This window comes from Protopterus annectens, chromosome 3.part0, assembly GCF_019279795.1.
Source record: "Protopterus annectens isolate FY-2018-M chromosome 3.part0, PAN1.0, whole genome shotgun sequence".
NCBI classification, from domain to species: Eukaryota; Metazoa; Chordata; order Ceratodontiformes; family Protopteridae; genus Protopterus; species Protopterus annectens.
In genome coordinates, this window is record NC_056731.1 from 934,481,602 (window position 1) to 934,498,340 (window position 16,739).

The following is a 16,739-nucleotide window of genomic DNA, read 5'->3' on the forward strand; positions in this document are numbered from 1 at the left end:
TCCTTGAAACTGATTACATGTATAGATCTGCAGTTGTGATACTACATACATATTTGTGGACTTCACTAGATCTAAACATAGTCAAAGTTTTAAAACATTAACAGAAGCTGTCTAACATGATTTCTCCGATTACTTTAGCAGAACCATTTCTGTATCAAGTGGGAAAGGCAAACCAGAAGTAGATAAAAATCACACAGCATTAGAATGTGCCAAAGGAAAAAAAGAATACAAGGAGTAGGATCACATGAGAAAAAGAAATGAGGAAAAAAAACTGTGTGGAAACACAGAGATTTCATGGAACATCATCATGGTGACAAGGATTTGACACAGGAATGGCTAAGAACAGGTGAACTTAAACCAAAAGATTTACCAAGTCCATTGAACATGTGGGAGAAACAGAAAAAGGCAGGTTCTGTAAAAAGAACTGGAAACAGTCGCACACTTTGCTGATGGGAGTGATATACTCATGGCAGAGAGTCTGCATCCTGAAAGGCACAATAATGTGGAAATAATGAAGCAAGACTGTTGCACTGGGGATTGTGTAAGCACTACAACACTGAAGCAGTTGCAAAGCACTGGAAACAAACCATGAAGCACTGTAGAGAACAATGAAGTTTTTTTTTTTTTATCATATGGGATCAACCATCACCAACAGTTTATTAAAAAAAAAAAAAAAACAGATGAGAGAAAAACAGATATAGCAGTCCAGGATAAAAAGATAAAGGTGGCATTGTTCATTGCCACACCAGTGATTACGTTTTTTTTACACAGACACACACACAGTCATAAAATATTAGGATTTGAAGGCCTAAACATCAGCAATGCAGAAGAAATATACTTGGACAGTTCCAACAGCAGCATAAGCAACAGTCTTCGAGAATTTACAGCTGTTATTTAAATATACTACCATATATGTAAATCTGTATGACTTGTAGTTGCTGTCAATTCTAGCCACACTGTGGGTGTTGTGAAGGGCATGTCTGGCTATCAAAGATTGAAACAATATTAATTTCTTGAAATTTAGTCATAACCTGACTTAGGAATGTAAACCATTCCCCATCATGGTATTAGAAACCCAAAGACTTAGAAATTAAATCGCAAAAATCACAGCTAAGTGTGGTGCTGTGAACAGCTCTCTAGAACCACTGCTGTTTATCCCTCCCCATCATGTTGCTTTGTTTTCTCTGTCTCAGCTGCTCTTTCATGATCTCTATATACTACCTGCACTTCATGAAGCTGCAAGATTCAGATTTGGTCCCATGGACTGATGAAGTCAAACCTCACACTGTAAGCCTTGTTGGGGGATGAATAAAGAAACTGCCTTTCAAACACTGAACAAAATAAATTCTCTCTGATCCTATAGTTTGCAGGTTAAATGACTGAAATTTTTAAATTTCTCTTTACAATGTTACTTGGCAAGACAAACTGTGCATAAGGAATAAAATATTTTTCTGGGGGAGTTTACTTTTTGAAAGCCCTATCATCTGTGACCAATCAGACATGAACATAGGTAAAATACAGTAACCAGTGAATTCTGATAAAACGGAAACAGTCAAGTATATAAACGTAGCAACCAGCTCTTATAACAACCTGAAAAGAACACTGAAAAACAGAAGCTAAACAGTATAAAAGATTAAAAAAACTGGCCTTAGAAGTTTTTACACTACAGGGCGTTGTCAAGAAAAATAACTGTAGAACAAGGGAGCGTTTAAAGTAAAAAGTACTTAAACAGTCAAAAAAATAAGACTGTCTGACCTGTTTAGAAGATCAGAAGACAAGAAACAGAAGTACAACTTCACAGTAAGGCCTTGCTGAGTTTTATTCTGGTGGCTGTCAAAAAAGCAATCACTAGAAAATGTAAATCAAAGTCTAAATCAAGAGTACTAGAAGTAATGAATACAGTAACTTAGATAAAAAAAAAACTGGAAGTGGGATCTTTAGAAAAAGGATAGGAGCAAATTGCAAACAAAAAAGGGAATTGTGGGAACAATACATGCAGACTAATGTTTTGGAGGAATGAAGTTTAAGGGAAGGGAGGAACTGTATGAGCTATGTAATGATCGATTTACAATGACTGTGCAGAACATTATATGTGATGTATAATGTTTGCAAATGAACGTCAATGTCAGTAAGGTTTGTTTTCATTTATATAAATGTATGATTGTCTGTGTTATAAATGATAAAGTTATCTCTTGTTTAAAAAAAAAACAGGAATACAACTTGAAATACTGAAAACATGAATAACCAGACTTTGAAACCTTTACCAAAATTAACCTATACAGCAAAATAATCTAGGGCCACTTATCTCTTCAAATGTGAGCTTCTTCAGCAGCAAAGAAATTTGGAAAGGAGATGAGATGGCTCAGCATTATAGGTAAAGGGGAAAGGCCAGGAGGTTGAAAAAGTTTTAGATTAGCTGACTGAAAAATAAGCTGTTTCAGTCCTACTTCACATGAAAACAGCCCTCATACCAGATCAAAAGTTAGAGCATGAGCACCACCCCTCCCTTTTTATACTGAATGCTATTCTGATGTTAATCAAGGAGAAGGTTCACTCCTTAGGATAAATGGAAAAAGCTCTTCAAATTCCTGGAATGTGGAATTTACTGCAGAGGTGATACAAATAACGAATATATAATTTTACATAAAAAAATGAGACATGCAGATACCAGGCAGTTACTAAGTTCTCTACACATTCTCAGATGCTGGTCAAAATGCATAAATGAAACCTTGGCGATTATCAAGACAGTCGACTACTTATAACATCACATTTGTCAACACATGAAGGCACTTCCTATCACCCCCACCCCCAAAGAAGCCCCTCCAAATGTGTCTCTTACACGTTTCTAATGCCTCCAGTATACATCCAAAACTCAGACCTTAATGGTAGATTAATGCAGCATTAGTCAACATTACTTAAGATTTGGTAACACTCCAGCGCACACCCAATAGTTACAAATAAATGGTAGATTAATGCATTAGTCACTATTACTTAAAAACAGAACAGATGTAAAACATGCAGTGGTATTACTTCTAGTTAAGCCAAGCATTAGTTTTACCTGTAGCATTTGCTCCAAATGAAAACAATGACTTAGATTGTTCTGTCACTGCTGTTTTTTCAGAATTACCAAAATTGAAAAATGATTTTGATGCATCAAAAAATGCTGGCTTTGCATCCCCTTGGGATTGCTCAGGTTTACAGAGTGATATTTCCGGTTGTGTTTTTGGTTCCTCCATCTCCTTCCTCTTTCCAAACTGAAATGGCACAGATGTAGAGGGTTCCTGCTTCTCATCCAGCTTCCTGAAAACGGACTCTGTGGCAGTCCCCTGCTCACCCTTTTTATCTGGTTGTCCTAGAGTAAATATTCTTCTTCCATCAGTTTTTTCATCAGGCTTTGCCAATACAAATGGGGTTGCCGCAACATCTTTTTTCTCAACTAATCCTCCAAACCCGAGGCTTCCTTTAATTCCTTTCCCTTCTGCTGTACTATTATTGGAAATATTTGTGCCAAAGGATATGTTCCCTAAAGAAGAACTGTTCTTTTCTTCCACTCCTTGTACTCCAGTGTTTGGTGCACTAAGTGCAGAAGCAGAGGGCAGACTAGATGTGACTATACGACTGCTCTGTGACTCTTTCTGGTTGTCTGCAGCTTCAGTTTTTCTCTCTGGTGAGTCAATTCCAAACTTGAAGCCCCCAGCAGGCTTATCAAATTTAAAGCATCCAACAGAGCCAAATGTAGATGAACTAGAATCTAACGTAGTGCCAAGTCCAAACTTAGCGCCATCTTGGTTACCAAATTTAAAACCAGTACTTCCAACTGCCTGAAAAGTCTCTGCAGAGGATGGCTGAACTCCAAACTTAAAAGGTGTGCCAACAGAGGAAGATGGTCCTGTATGAAATATTAAAATAATTTAATTTCATTGCAATTTAAAGTAACCAAAATGTTTCTAAATACTCTCACAACTGATTTTTTTATGTAATGCATAAATACCCATTACTCTACCTTCATATACACTACATTTCAATCAACCACATGGTGCGTCTCAGCTAATTATTCATAACTTGTCACTTGAAAATCTCCCTCCCCAAGAGGCTCCAGCTACTGATAGAAGTATACACTTCAAGTGAAAAGTAATAGTACTTACACCACAGTTTCTTCCTGCCACAGACTATGTAAACGTAAGATAAGGAAGACAAAGTACAGTTGTGTACACTTACCATAAATGTAAATGTTCACTGTTGCAGTCATTACATTTCGGTTATCTGCTTGCAGTAGCCATCAATCGGACTGATTAACAAAGTCTTGGGTCCTGCGTCGGTTGCTGTCCCTTCTTCCATGACGTCAGGAGTATAAAGCATGCAGCCGATGCCATTACATCAGTTTTTCTTGCCCCAGATGTCAGGTGCCTCCCTATTGGAAAGCAATTAAATCTATAAACACAAGGATATACCTCCAACAACAAAGCAAATACACCAAAAAGCTTTTAGGAGCATAGTAAGTGAGAGTAGAGGTATAGCCAAAAGAAGAAAGGGGGCTGGAGGGAGGGTAAACAGGACTGCAACAGTGAATACACTCAAACATCTACATTTATGGTAAGTGTACACAACTATACTATGTTCTTCATGTTTCACTGTTGCAGTCATTACATTTGGGTAGATTCCCAAGGTTAAGGTTAGGAGGAGGAATTTAAATAGAATTAGGACCAGCTATAAGGCTCTGCAAGACTGCAGTGGCAAAACCAGATCTGGATTTAGAGAAAATTGGCAAATGATAATGCTTGGTTAAAGTATGTACAGAACTCCAGGTAGCAGCTTCTAGGATGTCCCTAGTAGGGACGCCACTGAGAAAGGCTGTAGAGGTAGATGCAGCCCTGGATGATGGGGTCTGATGCCTTGTGGGATGGGTTTTCCATGGTGCTTATAGCAGAAATTAATGCAGTGGCCTATCCATTTTGAAATGGTTTGTTTTGAAATAACTTTCCCCTCTGTCCCTGCAGGAAATATCACCAGCAGTTGTTCAGATTTCTTTTGAGGTTTAGTCCTGTCCAAACAGAATCTAAGCTGTCTGTGCACATCTAAAGAGGGCAGTATCCGCTCCCCTTTGTTCTGTGGGTTAGGAAAGAAGGTAGGCAAATGAATGGACTGATTAAAAGCCACAATGGATATCCACCTTGGGCATGAAGGAGGGATTGGTTCTGAGGGAAACCCTGTCCGCATGAAAGATTATGAAAGGTTCCACTGCCATAAGGGCCTGTAATTCAGACACCCTTCTTGCAGAAGTGATTGCTAAAAGGAAAGCTGTTTTCCAGGAAATAAATTTTAAATCTGCAGTAGCAGCTGGCTCGATAGGAGGAAGAGTGAGTTTCTCCAAGACAAAGTTAAGATTCCAGGATGGAGTTGGAGATCTCCTGGGTGGCTTTAAATTTCTGGCCCCTCTGAGGAACTGCTTCAGCAGTCGGTGAGAGAAGAGGGGAGGCTCTGTGCTATAATGAGCTGAAATGGCTGAGGCACGAATTTTGATGGAGGAAAAGGACAAGCTCTTATGAAGCATCTCAGTCAAGTATTGTAGAATCTGAGGTAAATTGGGCACTGCTGCATTCATTCCTTGAGTTTGGTTCCAGGCACAAAATCTTTTCCATTTTGCAGCATAAGATTTTCTAGTACTCTGCCTCCTTGCTCTCTAAAATGATATCCATCACTGATTTACTGAGGGATGGTAAAGGAGAGATTAGGTAATTAGCCAGGCTGCTAGGTTCAGGATTTGCAGCTGAGGGTGCAGAATCTGGTTTTCTTGCTGAGACAACAGGGAAAGAGTCTGAGGCAAGTGCCATGGAGCCAAGCGTGACACTGCGCATGATTGGGTACCAGTGTTGGCAAGGCCAGTCTGGTGCAATTAAAATCGTCCTTGGCTTGTCCTGTTTGATCTTTAGTAGTACCTTGGAGAGCAGAGGCATAGCAAAACAGGCATAAACTGACAGTTTTTTTTTTTTTACAGCTGAAGGATAGAGCATCCACTTTCCAAACTAGCTTGTGGGAATCGTTGTGCAAAATTTGTCCAGTTGATGGTTCTGGGGGGAGGCAAACAGGTCTACATTTGGGCTCCCCCCATTTGCTTGTCAACATGTTGAAAATCCTTGGTTCCAGTTTCCACTCATGTGGGTCCATGAGGTTTCTGCTTAGTCCGTCTGCCAGTGTATTTAGTTTTCCTGGCAGGAATTGAGCTTGTAGATTCACTTGGTAGCTCAAGGCTGTGTTCCACAATGCCATAGCTAGTCTGCAGAGGGGGAAAGAATGTGTACCTCCCTGCTTGTTTATGTACCACACGACAGTGGTGTTGTCCGTCTTTACCATTAGTTGTCCTGGAAAAATGTGGTCCTTGAAGGCTGTCAGAGCATTCTGTACAGTTAACATTTCCTTTTGATTTATGTGCAGGTGCATTTGACTTGGGTTCCATTTGCCCTGAATGCACCTCCCTGCCAGGTGAGCCCCCCATGCATAGTCTGATGCGTCTGTTAGGATTTGGGCGGCAGGGGGTAATGTGAATGGTAGTCCACTGTTTTGATGGCAGGCCTCTGCCCACCAAAGGAACTCTAGGCATAGGCAAGGTATGATAGGAATCCTTGCTTCTAGATCCTGTGAATGTTGACACCATAGGCCTTTGAGATACCATTGTAGTTTCCTCATATGCAGCCTTGCATATAGAATTAGAAGAATGCAGGTGGCCATGAACCCCAAGGCTTACAGTATTTACCTTGCAGATAGCGGAGTTTTTGTGGCCACTTGTTTGAAGTAGGTTGTCAAATGAATCTGTTTCTCTGGCGTGAGGAAAGCCATCTGGGAAGGTGTATTCAAGCTTGCTCCCAGGAATATAATTTGTTGACAGGGTACCAGGTGTGATTTATTTTCGTTTATGGTGAACCCCAGACAAGTCAGTACCCTCTGAACAAAGGCCAGATGATTCAAAAGTATGTCCTGGCTTTCTGCCTGAATTAGATAATTGTCCAGGTATAGGTATATTAGAATATTTCTTTGCCTGCAAAATGCAATGACTGGAGCTAGGCACTTTGTGAATACCCTGGGCTCAGTAGATAAGCCAAAGGGCAGTGCAGAGAACTGATCGTGCATGTAACCTGCTTTGAAGTGTAGGTATCTTCTGCAAGACTTCCTGACAGGGAGGTGCAGGTATGCGTCTTTTTAGTCTAGTGTTGCCAACCATGCATCTTTGCCTAGCATAGGAAGCAGCTGGTGAAGAGTCAGCATCTTGAATTTTGGATCACCAGAAAGGTGTTTAGAGTTGAAAGGTCCAAGATAGGACGCCATGTATTGCCTTTTGTGGGTACCTGGAAAAGTCTCAAACAGAAACCTTGTCCCTTTTTCTCTTCTGGTACCAGCTGAATAGCCCCCATGTTTAAGAGAGAGAGTACTTGATTCTGGGCCTCTGCCCACTGATTTGGGGGGAGATCTGGCCACCCGCTTGGTGTTGGTAACGTGTGGAAGTGAAATGTATATTCTTGGGACACTATATTTAAAATCCATTTGTCCTGGGTAATGAGTTTCCAGTTTTTGGCCTGCAGACCAATCTTTCCACATAAAGGAGCATTCAGTTGGGAAGTGCTTGGAAGTTTTAAAAGCAAGTCATTGAGACAGTTTTCCAGTGTCTTACTACTCCCAGATTTTGGTGCGGAAACCCCCCACTGCTTAGTCTCTTGTGTATCCCTTGGGATTGAAACCTGGGGTTTCTGCTATGTCTGGGTTTGGCTTGAGAAGACCTGGAAGGGGCTGGAAAGGACCACTTTTTAGAGGGCCAGTGCCTACTAAATCTAGGAGGCTGAACTTGTAAGAAATCTTTAACAGTTTGCATAGATTTAGTTTAATCTTCGATCTTTTTAAGAACTTCCTCAGCCTTGCTGCCAAACAGGCGGTCCTGATTTAAGGGAGCATCCAACAATTTAGCTTGAACATGATCAGGCAAAGATTGCTCCTTAAGCCAAGCATGCCTTCTGAGCACAGAGCCAGTAACAGCAGCCCCACAAGAGGCCTCTAATGAATCAAATCCACATTCCAAAGTATGTTTTCCAACCTGTTCAGCAGAATGCATTAAATCCTGTAATTCTTTATTTTCAGCACAGTCAGGAATCAAAATAATTTTCTGTTTAAGCAATCCAATAACATGTTGTTGATACTTTAACATATGAAACTGGCAGTTTAAAGCCCTAATGGCCAAGGTTGCAGAAGTGTAAACCTTCTTACCCCATCTATCCAGCGCCCTGACGTCTCTATTAGAGGGGGTAGGATTTTTAGCAGTAGAAGCCTTAATGCCCTTGGGTCCCTGTGAAATAGTCTCTGGATCCGCAATAGGATTTTTAGAAAGGAACTTGTGTGAATCAGGAACTCTGTAATATCTGTCAGTTTTTTCTGGGAGCAGTAGGCAAAGAATCAGGGGCCAAAGTAGATTCTGAAAAGGCATCATCAACAATGTCTAGTACAGCAGGTATAGCTAAAGACCTATGCTGAGGCAGGAGTAAGAAATCCCTAAGCTTCTCTTTTGAATCAGAAAAATCCTGGCTTTCCCAGTGGAAATGCTCCCTAACAGTATGTAAGGTCTCACTAAAAGAAAAATCCTCTAGAGGGGAAGCAGAGGGAGAGTCCTCTGCATCAGAATCCTCATAAGTAGATAAGGGCAAATCCAGATCATCAGAAGAATCAGAAAAATCAGAATCCTGGTCAGAAGATTCATAAACAACTTCAGTCCTAGGTCTCTTAGAAGGGGGGGGAGGGGGTTGGCTTCCCCTGATTAGAGTTATAAGATCTTCAGCCATTCTTATTTCCTTTTTAGGCATAGATGCCTGAGCATGCGGCCTGGGCATCTGTTTCTTAGGCATGGTTCGAGATTTTAGCCTAAAAGAAGGAGGTGTCGGTTTAATATGCAAGTCCGTAGGCCTGAATACACCCTCAGAAGCCAGTGCCTGCACAGTGGCTCTGGACCCATCCAAGGTAGAGACATCCGCAGGTTCCACATTTGAAGCATCTCGCGGCATACGAATGGGTCTCAGTAGAGGCCTGCGAGTCAGAAGTAGCGGGTATCAGGGGCTACGAAAGCACCTCAATAAGTACTGGCGACTGGCTTAGGAAAAGCGTCGTCAGCAGCTTTGGACCTCGGTTGCCTGTCTGTCTTTATTTTTGCGTTTTTTTTTTGGAATCCCGATAGTCGGATGGCTAACCGACTACATTTCTGGATAATTAAACTGAGAACTGAAATATTTAGAGGTGAAAATATACTGACGGATAGTGCGTTGATTAAATAAAGCACAAAACCGGCCGCAAGGTATGTCGTGGTCAGGGCCTAGGCAAGGAATACAGTACGAATGAAAATCTTTGTGAGGTATTTGCTTTCCACAAGTAATACAATTATTAACTTTTACTGACATCGAAAGGAGCAAGAAAAAGTTTCCCCAATGGGGTACTTAGCTTTAGTTGAAGACTTCGGTTCTGAAACTCGAAAACGAAAATTTCAGGAGTTGGCCGACCGGCACTTGTGAACTGCTTCTGCTTCGGGCACGGCAAGAAAGACTGATGTAATAGTGTCGGCTGCATGTTTTATACCCCTGACGACCTGACGTCATGGAAGGAGGGACAGCAACTGACGGAGGACCGAAGACTTTGTTAATCAGGCCGACTGAGGACTACTGCAAGCAGATAACCCAAATGTAATGACTGCAACAATGAAACACGAAGAACATCTTCTCATAACAATAGATGTTTGAATAGCTTACTGTTATAGAAGCACAAATTACTGGAAGTGATCTAGTCAAGGATCAGATGCTTGGCCAGCTTTCAAAGCTTTAGGGCATCTTCTATGTGCCTGTACAAACTACTGGAGCTCGAGGATTAACCAATACGAAAACAGACATACCAGTACCAAAATTCAGAGCAGTCTTGCCTCAAAAAAGTGAGGGTGGGGGCAGCAGCTAGAGCAGCCCTGCCAAACAATTTCATGATTTTATGTTACAATAATATGGAAAGACAGGAACACCCCCACCCGGGCATAATAAAAAAAAATACGAGGGAGGGAGAGTGGGTGCTTGCATTGCAACAGTAACCTATTTTAACACCTTCCGTTAAACTTACTTGAACAACTATAGCATGCTCATTAAGTCACTGCTGCAGTACCCAAAACTATATGAGAATACCAAAGCTTAGAAAGGAGCCCTTGAAGGATGGTTCTAGCAAATCCTGTTCTGGCCCTGAAAAATAGTCAGTTTTGTAGTCCTTGGTAAATGTGTAGAGAAAAGACCAAGTTGCTGTCTCTAGAATATTTTGAGAATCCACTCTTTCAAAAAAGCCAAAGATCTGGTACAATGGGATCTGACCTTGCCTGGAAATGTCTTAGTATAATAAAAAGTTGAATGAGTAATATTCAAATACGAAAGTTATGCATGTACCATAAAGAATCATTCATGTCTCATTTTCGTCCCTTTCAATGTTTGGGTCTTTGGATCTGATCGTGATGCCTTCTATCAAAGCTTTGGATCCAGTACTGTAACTCTTTCCCTACCCACAATTCCCTCCCTCCTGTCTAAATCCCCTCAGATTGCATTTGCTGGCTACTCCAACCATACAGACAAAACATCTTGTTACAAAGAGAAAACTATAATAGAATGAAATAAGTGTGCTCTGCTTGGAAAGGTGATCTAAAAACAGACAGGGTCTTAGTTGAGGTCTGTCCGAATTCCAGAAGACTGTAAATGGTAATTTGGAAGAGGGAAGGAGGGAGGGATATTGAATCATATGTAAATGAGACAACACGGACCTACCATTATACTAAATATATAGCTTTAGTACCTGATGCTATTTACGTCAGATTCAATGTTTGGGAGATTCCCAAGTTGCCTAAGACAACTTGTGTGGTCTCAAGGAAAGACGTTCCTGAGAATGGCACAGCCAAAGGATATGCGTGCTCTAGACTGCACAACCAACTTGTTATGAGACAGAAAGGTATGAAATGTTGACCAAGTTGCTGATACACAGATGTCACTAATAAGAACGCTCTTCAAGAATGTTGTGGAGGCAGCAATTGCACTAACAGAATAAGCCTTAGATTTTGTATGCAGTGGTAATCTTTGAGTTTTCTAAATGAAGGAAATGCAGTCCACCGCTTAGCAACCACTTAAAGTGGTAAGTTACAACAGATGGTGTCCTAATTTTGTTTTGGAAAAGCAGACAAATAGCTGATCTGATTTTCTAATATCCTTGGTACAGTGCAAGCAAAATCTAGTCTGTATGTGAACATCTAATGTATGAAGCGTATGTTTACTTTTACTAGAGTAATTTGGACAAAAACACTGGTAAGCCAATGTACTGATTTAGATTTACTTTAGATTAAACTTTTGAAATAAAGGTAGTGTTCGTTATCAATGACACTATCTTTCTGAAAGAAGTTAAAGGGTGGCTTGCACAAAAGCACTTGTAATTCCTGACTAGCACAGGTAACGGCAATAAGGAAGAGGGTTTTCCCAAGAAAGAAAGTTAAAGTCAGCTGATGCCACAGGCTCAAAAAGTTTTTGATTCAATGACTGAAGTATTAAAGTGAAGTACCAATGGGGAATAAATGGAAGGCCTCAATAAAAAAATTCCTTTGTGGAAAGCTTTGGATATTCTAAGAGAAGCAATGGATGAGTCATTACGGCCTATGTGAACATTTGAAATGGCAGCATACCTCTCAACTATACCGAATTCTTCGGTATTTCCCATTTTTGTGGGCAAAATAATGGGGTGCCACAAATTCCCGAGTGGCCCCTTTAAATCCTGATTTTTTTTTTTTTTTTTTAACAATTTTTGCTGTTACCAGACCAATCCACAAGAGTTTAAAAAAGAAGAAAGTAACAATCGTACTGTACTGTTAACATTGTTAGGGAGTACAGCGGAAGAAGAATTAAGTTCCCGTCATTTTTCTTCCAAGAAAAGTGGTGACACGCACCACTCTCAAAAACACTTCATCCAAGCTGTTACTTCGGATTATAAAACACATCTAATCCCACATTCACGACCCTCCTAACTTGAGAGCAACACCCACCCACCTAAAGAGTTATGGTACCTGATATGATAATGGATGATATCACCACCGCCAAGACTTGAGTAAATGTGATAACATCTAATATACACAGAAACATTTGCACAATGACAACAGCAGCATACGTCTCAACTCATAATGTAAGGCTTAGCACTACTACCATCGTCGCCTACAGATATATGTATGGCACAAGTTCAACAGAAAAGATTTTCATCTGTGTTGTAGCCATAGAAAACACAGCCTGTATGTACAGCTGTCCAAACAGAATATCTATTTTGACTATTAAGAAAGTCAAAGCACTTTTCTTTCAGACCTCCTTCTATGCAGGCTAATACTCGGGTGCACACATATGTAAGACAGAAAAAAATGAAGATATAAAAAAAAAAACTTAAATTAAAAATAACAACTGCACAAAACCTTCGTGTTTTTAAAATTGAGGCATGGCAATGGCATACATCTCCAAACGTTTTGTTTTGGGACAGACCAAAAAAACCCTCAAGTTTAATTTTTGATTCATAACTCCGCCTTTAAAGTGCTAAGGAACCCTGACACCCTGTATATTAATTAATTTGTACCTCTTGGGGTGGGTATTTAAGTTTCCAACTGGATAACTTGAATGTTACTGGGAAGCTTCTAGGGCTGACCAATAGGAAGCGCAGAAATGGCCGAGGCACTACTTTGAATGTAGTTTTGCTGATCGCCGGAAACGTTGTTTGTGTTTTCTAGGTTCTGAGAGCTTTAATCCAATTTTAAAAGTAAACCCCTACTTAGTCTACTTCTTATTAAAATGAGGTGAAATAAGGTTCACCCGGAAAATTACAAACTTTTTGTAGACAGCTGGAATGAAGCAAAAACAAAAATGAACGTGAATTGGACATTTTGACTGAATTTGCAAAAGCTTTATGCTTTTCAGAAAATTATACTCCGCGTTTGCCAACTATTTGTGAGTAATGTAGCTCAGATGTATTCAGAAATATGTTGGTTAAAAATGTATTGTCGGTGTTTAATTAACTGTCATTTTACCAGTGCCGCAACTACCTATTTTATTCTGTTTGCTGATGTTGAGTGTTTGTGTTCCTACAAATGAAAAGAAGCTTACTTTCTTCAGTCTTGATGGTGCAAAGTACAAGCTTTTTATGTTTCACTTTGTTAAGTCAGTAGGGGGAAGGAGCAGTTGGATCTGTAGATTTGCACAGGTTAACTTACCTAAAGTAATTGCATTCATTTGGTGTTTAAAGTGCTGCAGTTATGTACTAGATACTTAATTTAAATATCATAAATACTGTTTTCCTTGTAAAGTACTTTTTCGTAAGCTTGAGTGTATAACGTTTAATACAAGCAGAGTACACCATTGCCATTATTTTAACAAACTAAGCAGCGTTTTTAAAGTATGTGGCAGTTCAGGCATAGTTAGAGTGCATAGGGAGTAGCATGAGCATGGTCACTTCACAGATATGTCTGGCTCGTAGGTGGAATTAGCGACTCTATAAATTAGGTGTATGAGTGACGTGATTAGAAGCACCAAATTAAGTTTAAAATGATACTTTTCACCACTTCTTACCAACACAGTACTTAACATAAAAAGTGACAATTTCCAGCTTGATTAAAAAATATGGTAACAGGACTGTAATCTGGATTGATCAAGGAAACTTTCCATAAAAGTCTTGTGTAATGTAGTATTACAGTCCTATACATTACCAGAGATTCTTGGTGCAGTTCCATGCATTAGTCTGAATTCTTAACAAGAAAAAAAAAATGTAATTAAATTTGTCAAATAACGGGGAACACTTCTGTGATGCCATACAAACAGCCAAGTTACCAGTTCAAGTTAGATTTTTTTTTAAATATCATTGCATACAAACTATTAAATAATAACAGCCAGCCATCTACCCACTCTACTAATCAGAAGAACTTAATACAATCTAAGAGGAGTCAGGGCAGCTTACAAATCTACAGAAGGTTCTGGTTATACTTAAGTGCTTAATATTTTGTCTGTTCTTTGATTTACATTTGAATGCTGGTATCCCACAATTCCATAGAAATGGGTGGGGTTTCATAATTATGCATGCAAATGTTATGTTAACCAATGTACAGATTTGTACCTATTTTCCATGGGCCTTTGTTCAGATTTTTGATGTTTCCAGATTGAGAGTATGAATGGCAGTCATCTGAACTTTGACAGCAGAAAAACTGGAGCCCTCGTGAAAAAGTTCTGAAAGATATTCCAGTATTAAAAAAGGGACAGAAAAAGGCTCTAATCCTTTTGAAGATGCCCAATTAAGAAATGTTTTCCATTTGCTTTTGTAAATATTTTGGGTTGATTCCTTTTAAGAAGAGGAGATTATGTGGACTATGCAGAAGGTAGCCTGGCATCTCTGGCTATTGTTAAAACTGGAGAAATCATGTGGCTAGTTTTAGGGTCTGTAGATTCAGTAGAGGCATCTTGGATGTCTGACTCGGAAGATCCAGAATGGGATCCAGCACCCAAGAAGGGTGCAGAAAATGAGGCCAAAGGAAGGGGAATCAAACCTGCCTTGGCCTTGTACATTGTGGTCTTCTGTATGAATTCTGTCAACAGAGGTATTGGTGGGAAAGCACAGAGAAGACCCAGGGGCCAAAAGTAGATAGAGCATCTCTTGGCCACTGTCCCTGTCGATGGATGAGGGGAAATAACTGCTGCATTTGTTGTTTAGGTAGAAGGCAAAAAGGTCACAGCAAGGTTGGCCTTAGCGGCTATAAAATCTCTCACCACTGTCTGTTTGAGACCACTCAAGATAAAATACAACACACCTACTCAACTTGTCCGATAGTACATTCAATGCACATTCCTGAGCCTTTGCTAGTTATTCCTAACTGATCTGCAAGATGGAGTAGAAATGCTTGGTGCTGTAGCAGTGGATCACTGGAGGCAGCAGTTAGGAGCCAATGGTTTAGATACAGGAATTGACAGAACCCCTGCAGTTGTAGGAGAGCTGCCACCACTGCCATAATCTTGGTGAACACCTGGTGGTCTGTGGTGAGACCAAACAGCAGTGCTTTGAAATGGTAATGCCTCGCTCCCGGACAAAAATGGGAAAATCTTCTGGAATGCGTTAGAATCTTGATATGGTAGAAGGGATCTTGGATAGCTTCAGAGGACATCCAATTGTTCTTCTTGAAGAGAGCCAATACAGACTGTACCATAAAGCACCTGGAATTTCTTCTTTGACAAACTGAGGTGGGTGTGGTCCAACACTGGTCTGATGCTCCCTTTCGTCTTTGGAACTAAAAAAAAAAAAAAAAAAAAAAAAAACCTGGAACAGACTGGATTCTAACTGGTTGGGGGGACCTGATGGATCACATTTTCAGAGCAAATCCAAGAACAACACTGGACTCAAATGACAACAGTTTTATTAACCAGACTAAGCTTTCGAGATAATTCCCTTTATCACTGTTAAAGTGCATCACAGAATCACTCATTTAAATAATTTCAAATCGAATCACAAGACACAGCCCCCCCCCCCAGCAAAAAATTCAAAACTAATTAAATAAAAAATCATTTAAAGACATATGAAATATACTTAATACTTAGAAATGCAGAGCAAAAATTAAAAACTTATACAAAACACAATTTCAGACATAACCATCTCTGTTTTGGTTTGACACTGATCACAGCATTAATCCCTGGTTTCCGATCAGCTTCCAAATGAATATAATTATATTAATTCACTTCCAATTTAATGTTGGAATCACCACCCCTCGGACTTAACTACGTCAACAACTACAAAGTTAAAATTGTGTTCTGAGCCATGCTCAGTCACACGTTTAGCAAGAGACAGAATAGTTGTGTAAAATCTTACCGCAACCATAGATGTCCTCCTCTATGTTGCAGTATTCTTAACATGAGAAATTCACTGCCAAAGGCAATCCCGACATTAAGCCAATATACAAAAGACTTAATCCACTGTAAGGTATGTGGGAATCGCACAAAGAGCAGCAGCAGTTGTAGGCCATAAGTGATGTCTGGACGTACCATCCCCAGAAATGAATGCCCCAGTAAGAACACCAGCCTAGGGAACAAAGGAGGTAAGCATACATCCAGGGAAAAAGACAAAAAACAGACGGAATGTGGGAGGGGTAGAATACTGCAACATAAAAGAGAAGGACATCTATGGCCATGGTAATATTTTACACAACTATTCTGTGTCTTTCTATTCTTATGTCGCAGTATTCTTAACAAGAGAAAGAGCAGCCAAGCTCATGAGGAAGAAACAGAGGGGGGAGGAGCAGAGGTGTTTTCTAAAAAAAAACATGGAGAACGACCTTAGCAAAGCCAGTTCTACATTTGGAGATGCCATCCACTTTATAATGTTTGGCAAAGGTATGAACAGAAGACCAGGTAGCTGCCTCTAAGATGGTGTTAACCTTTGGAAAAGGCACCTGAAGAAGCCACAGCTCATGTAGAATGAACCTTAACAGAAGGCTCTTATCACGAAACACATAAAAGCATATAGCTTTAGAAATCGAAGTGGAAAGAGCCTGCTTTGAAACGGGCATTCCCAGAGCCCTGGGATGAAAGGGAACAAAAAGCTGATCAGATTTTCCTGATAAAATACAGTTGTGTAAAATCTTACCATAACCACAGATGTTATTCTCTTCCATGTTGCAGTATTCTTACTGTGGGAGAGTA

At 40.0% G+C, this 16,739-nt stretch overlaps 1 protein-coding gene across 1 annotated transcript in view; it reads right to left on the reverse strand.

Moving 5' to 3' along the window:
• Positions 1-16,739, reverse strand: part of NUP153 (nucleoporin 153) — a gene marked incomplete in the record, with an annotated part of 2,476,866 nt that overhangs the window by 653,479 nt on the left and 1,806,648 nt on the right. The window contains 1 exon segment of the mRNA XM_044065729.1: positions 3,059-3,889. Coding sequence (XP_043921664.1) covers positions 3,059-3,889 — 831 coding nt within the window.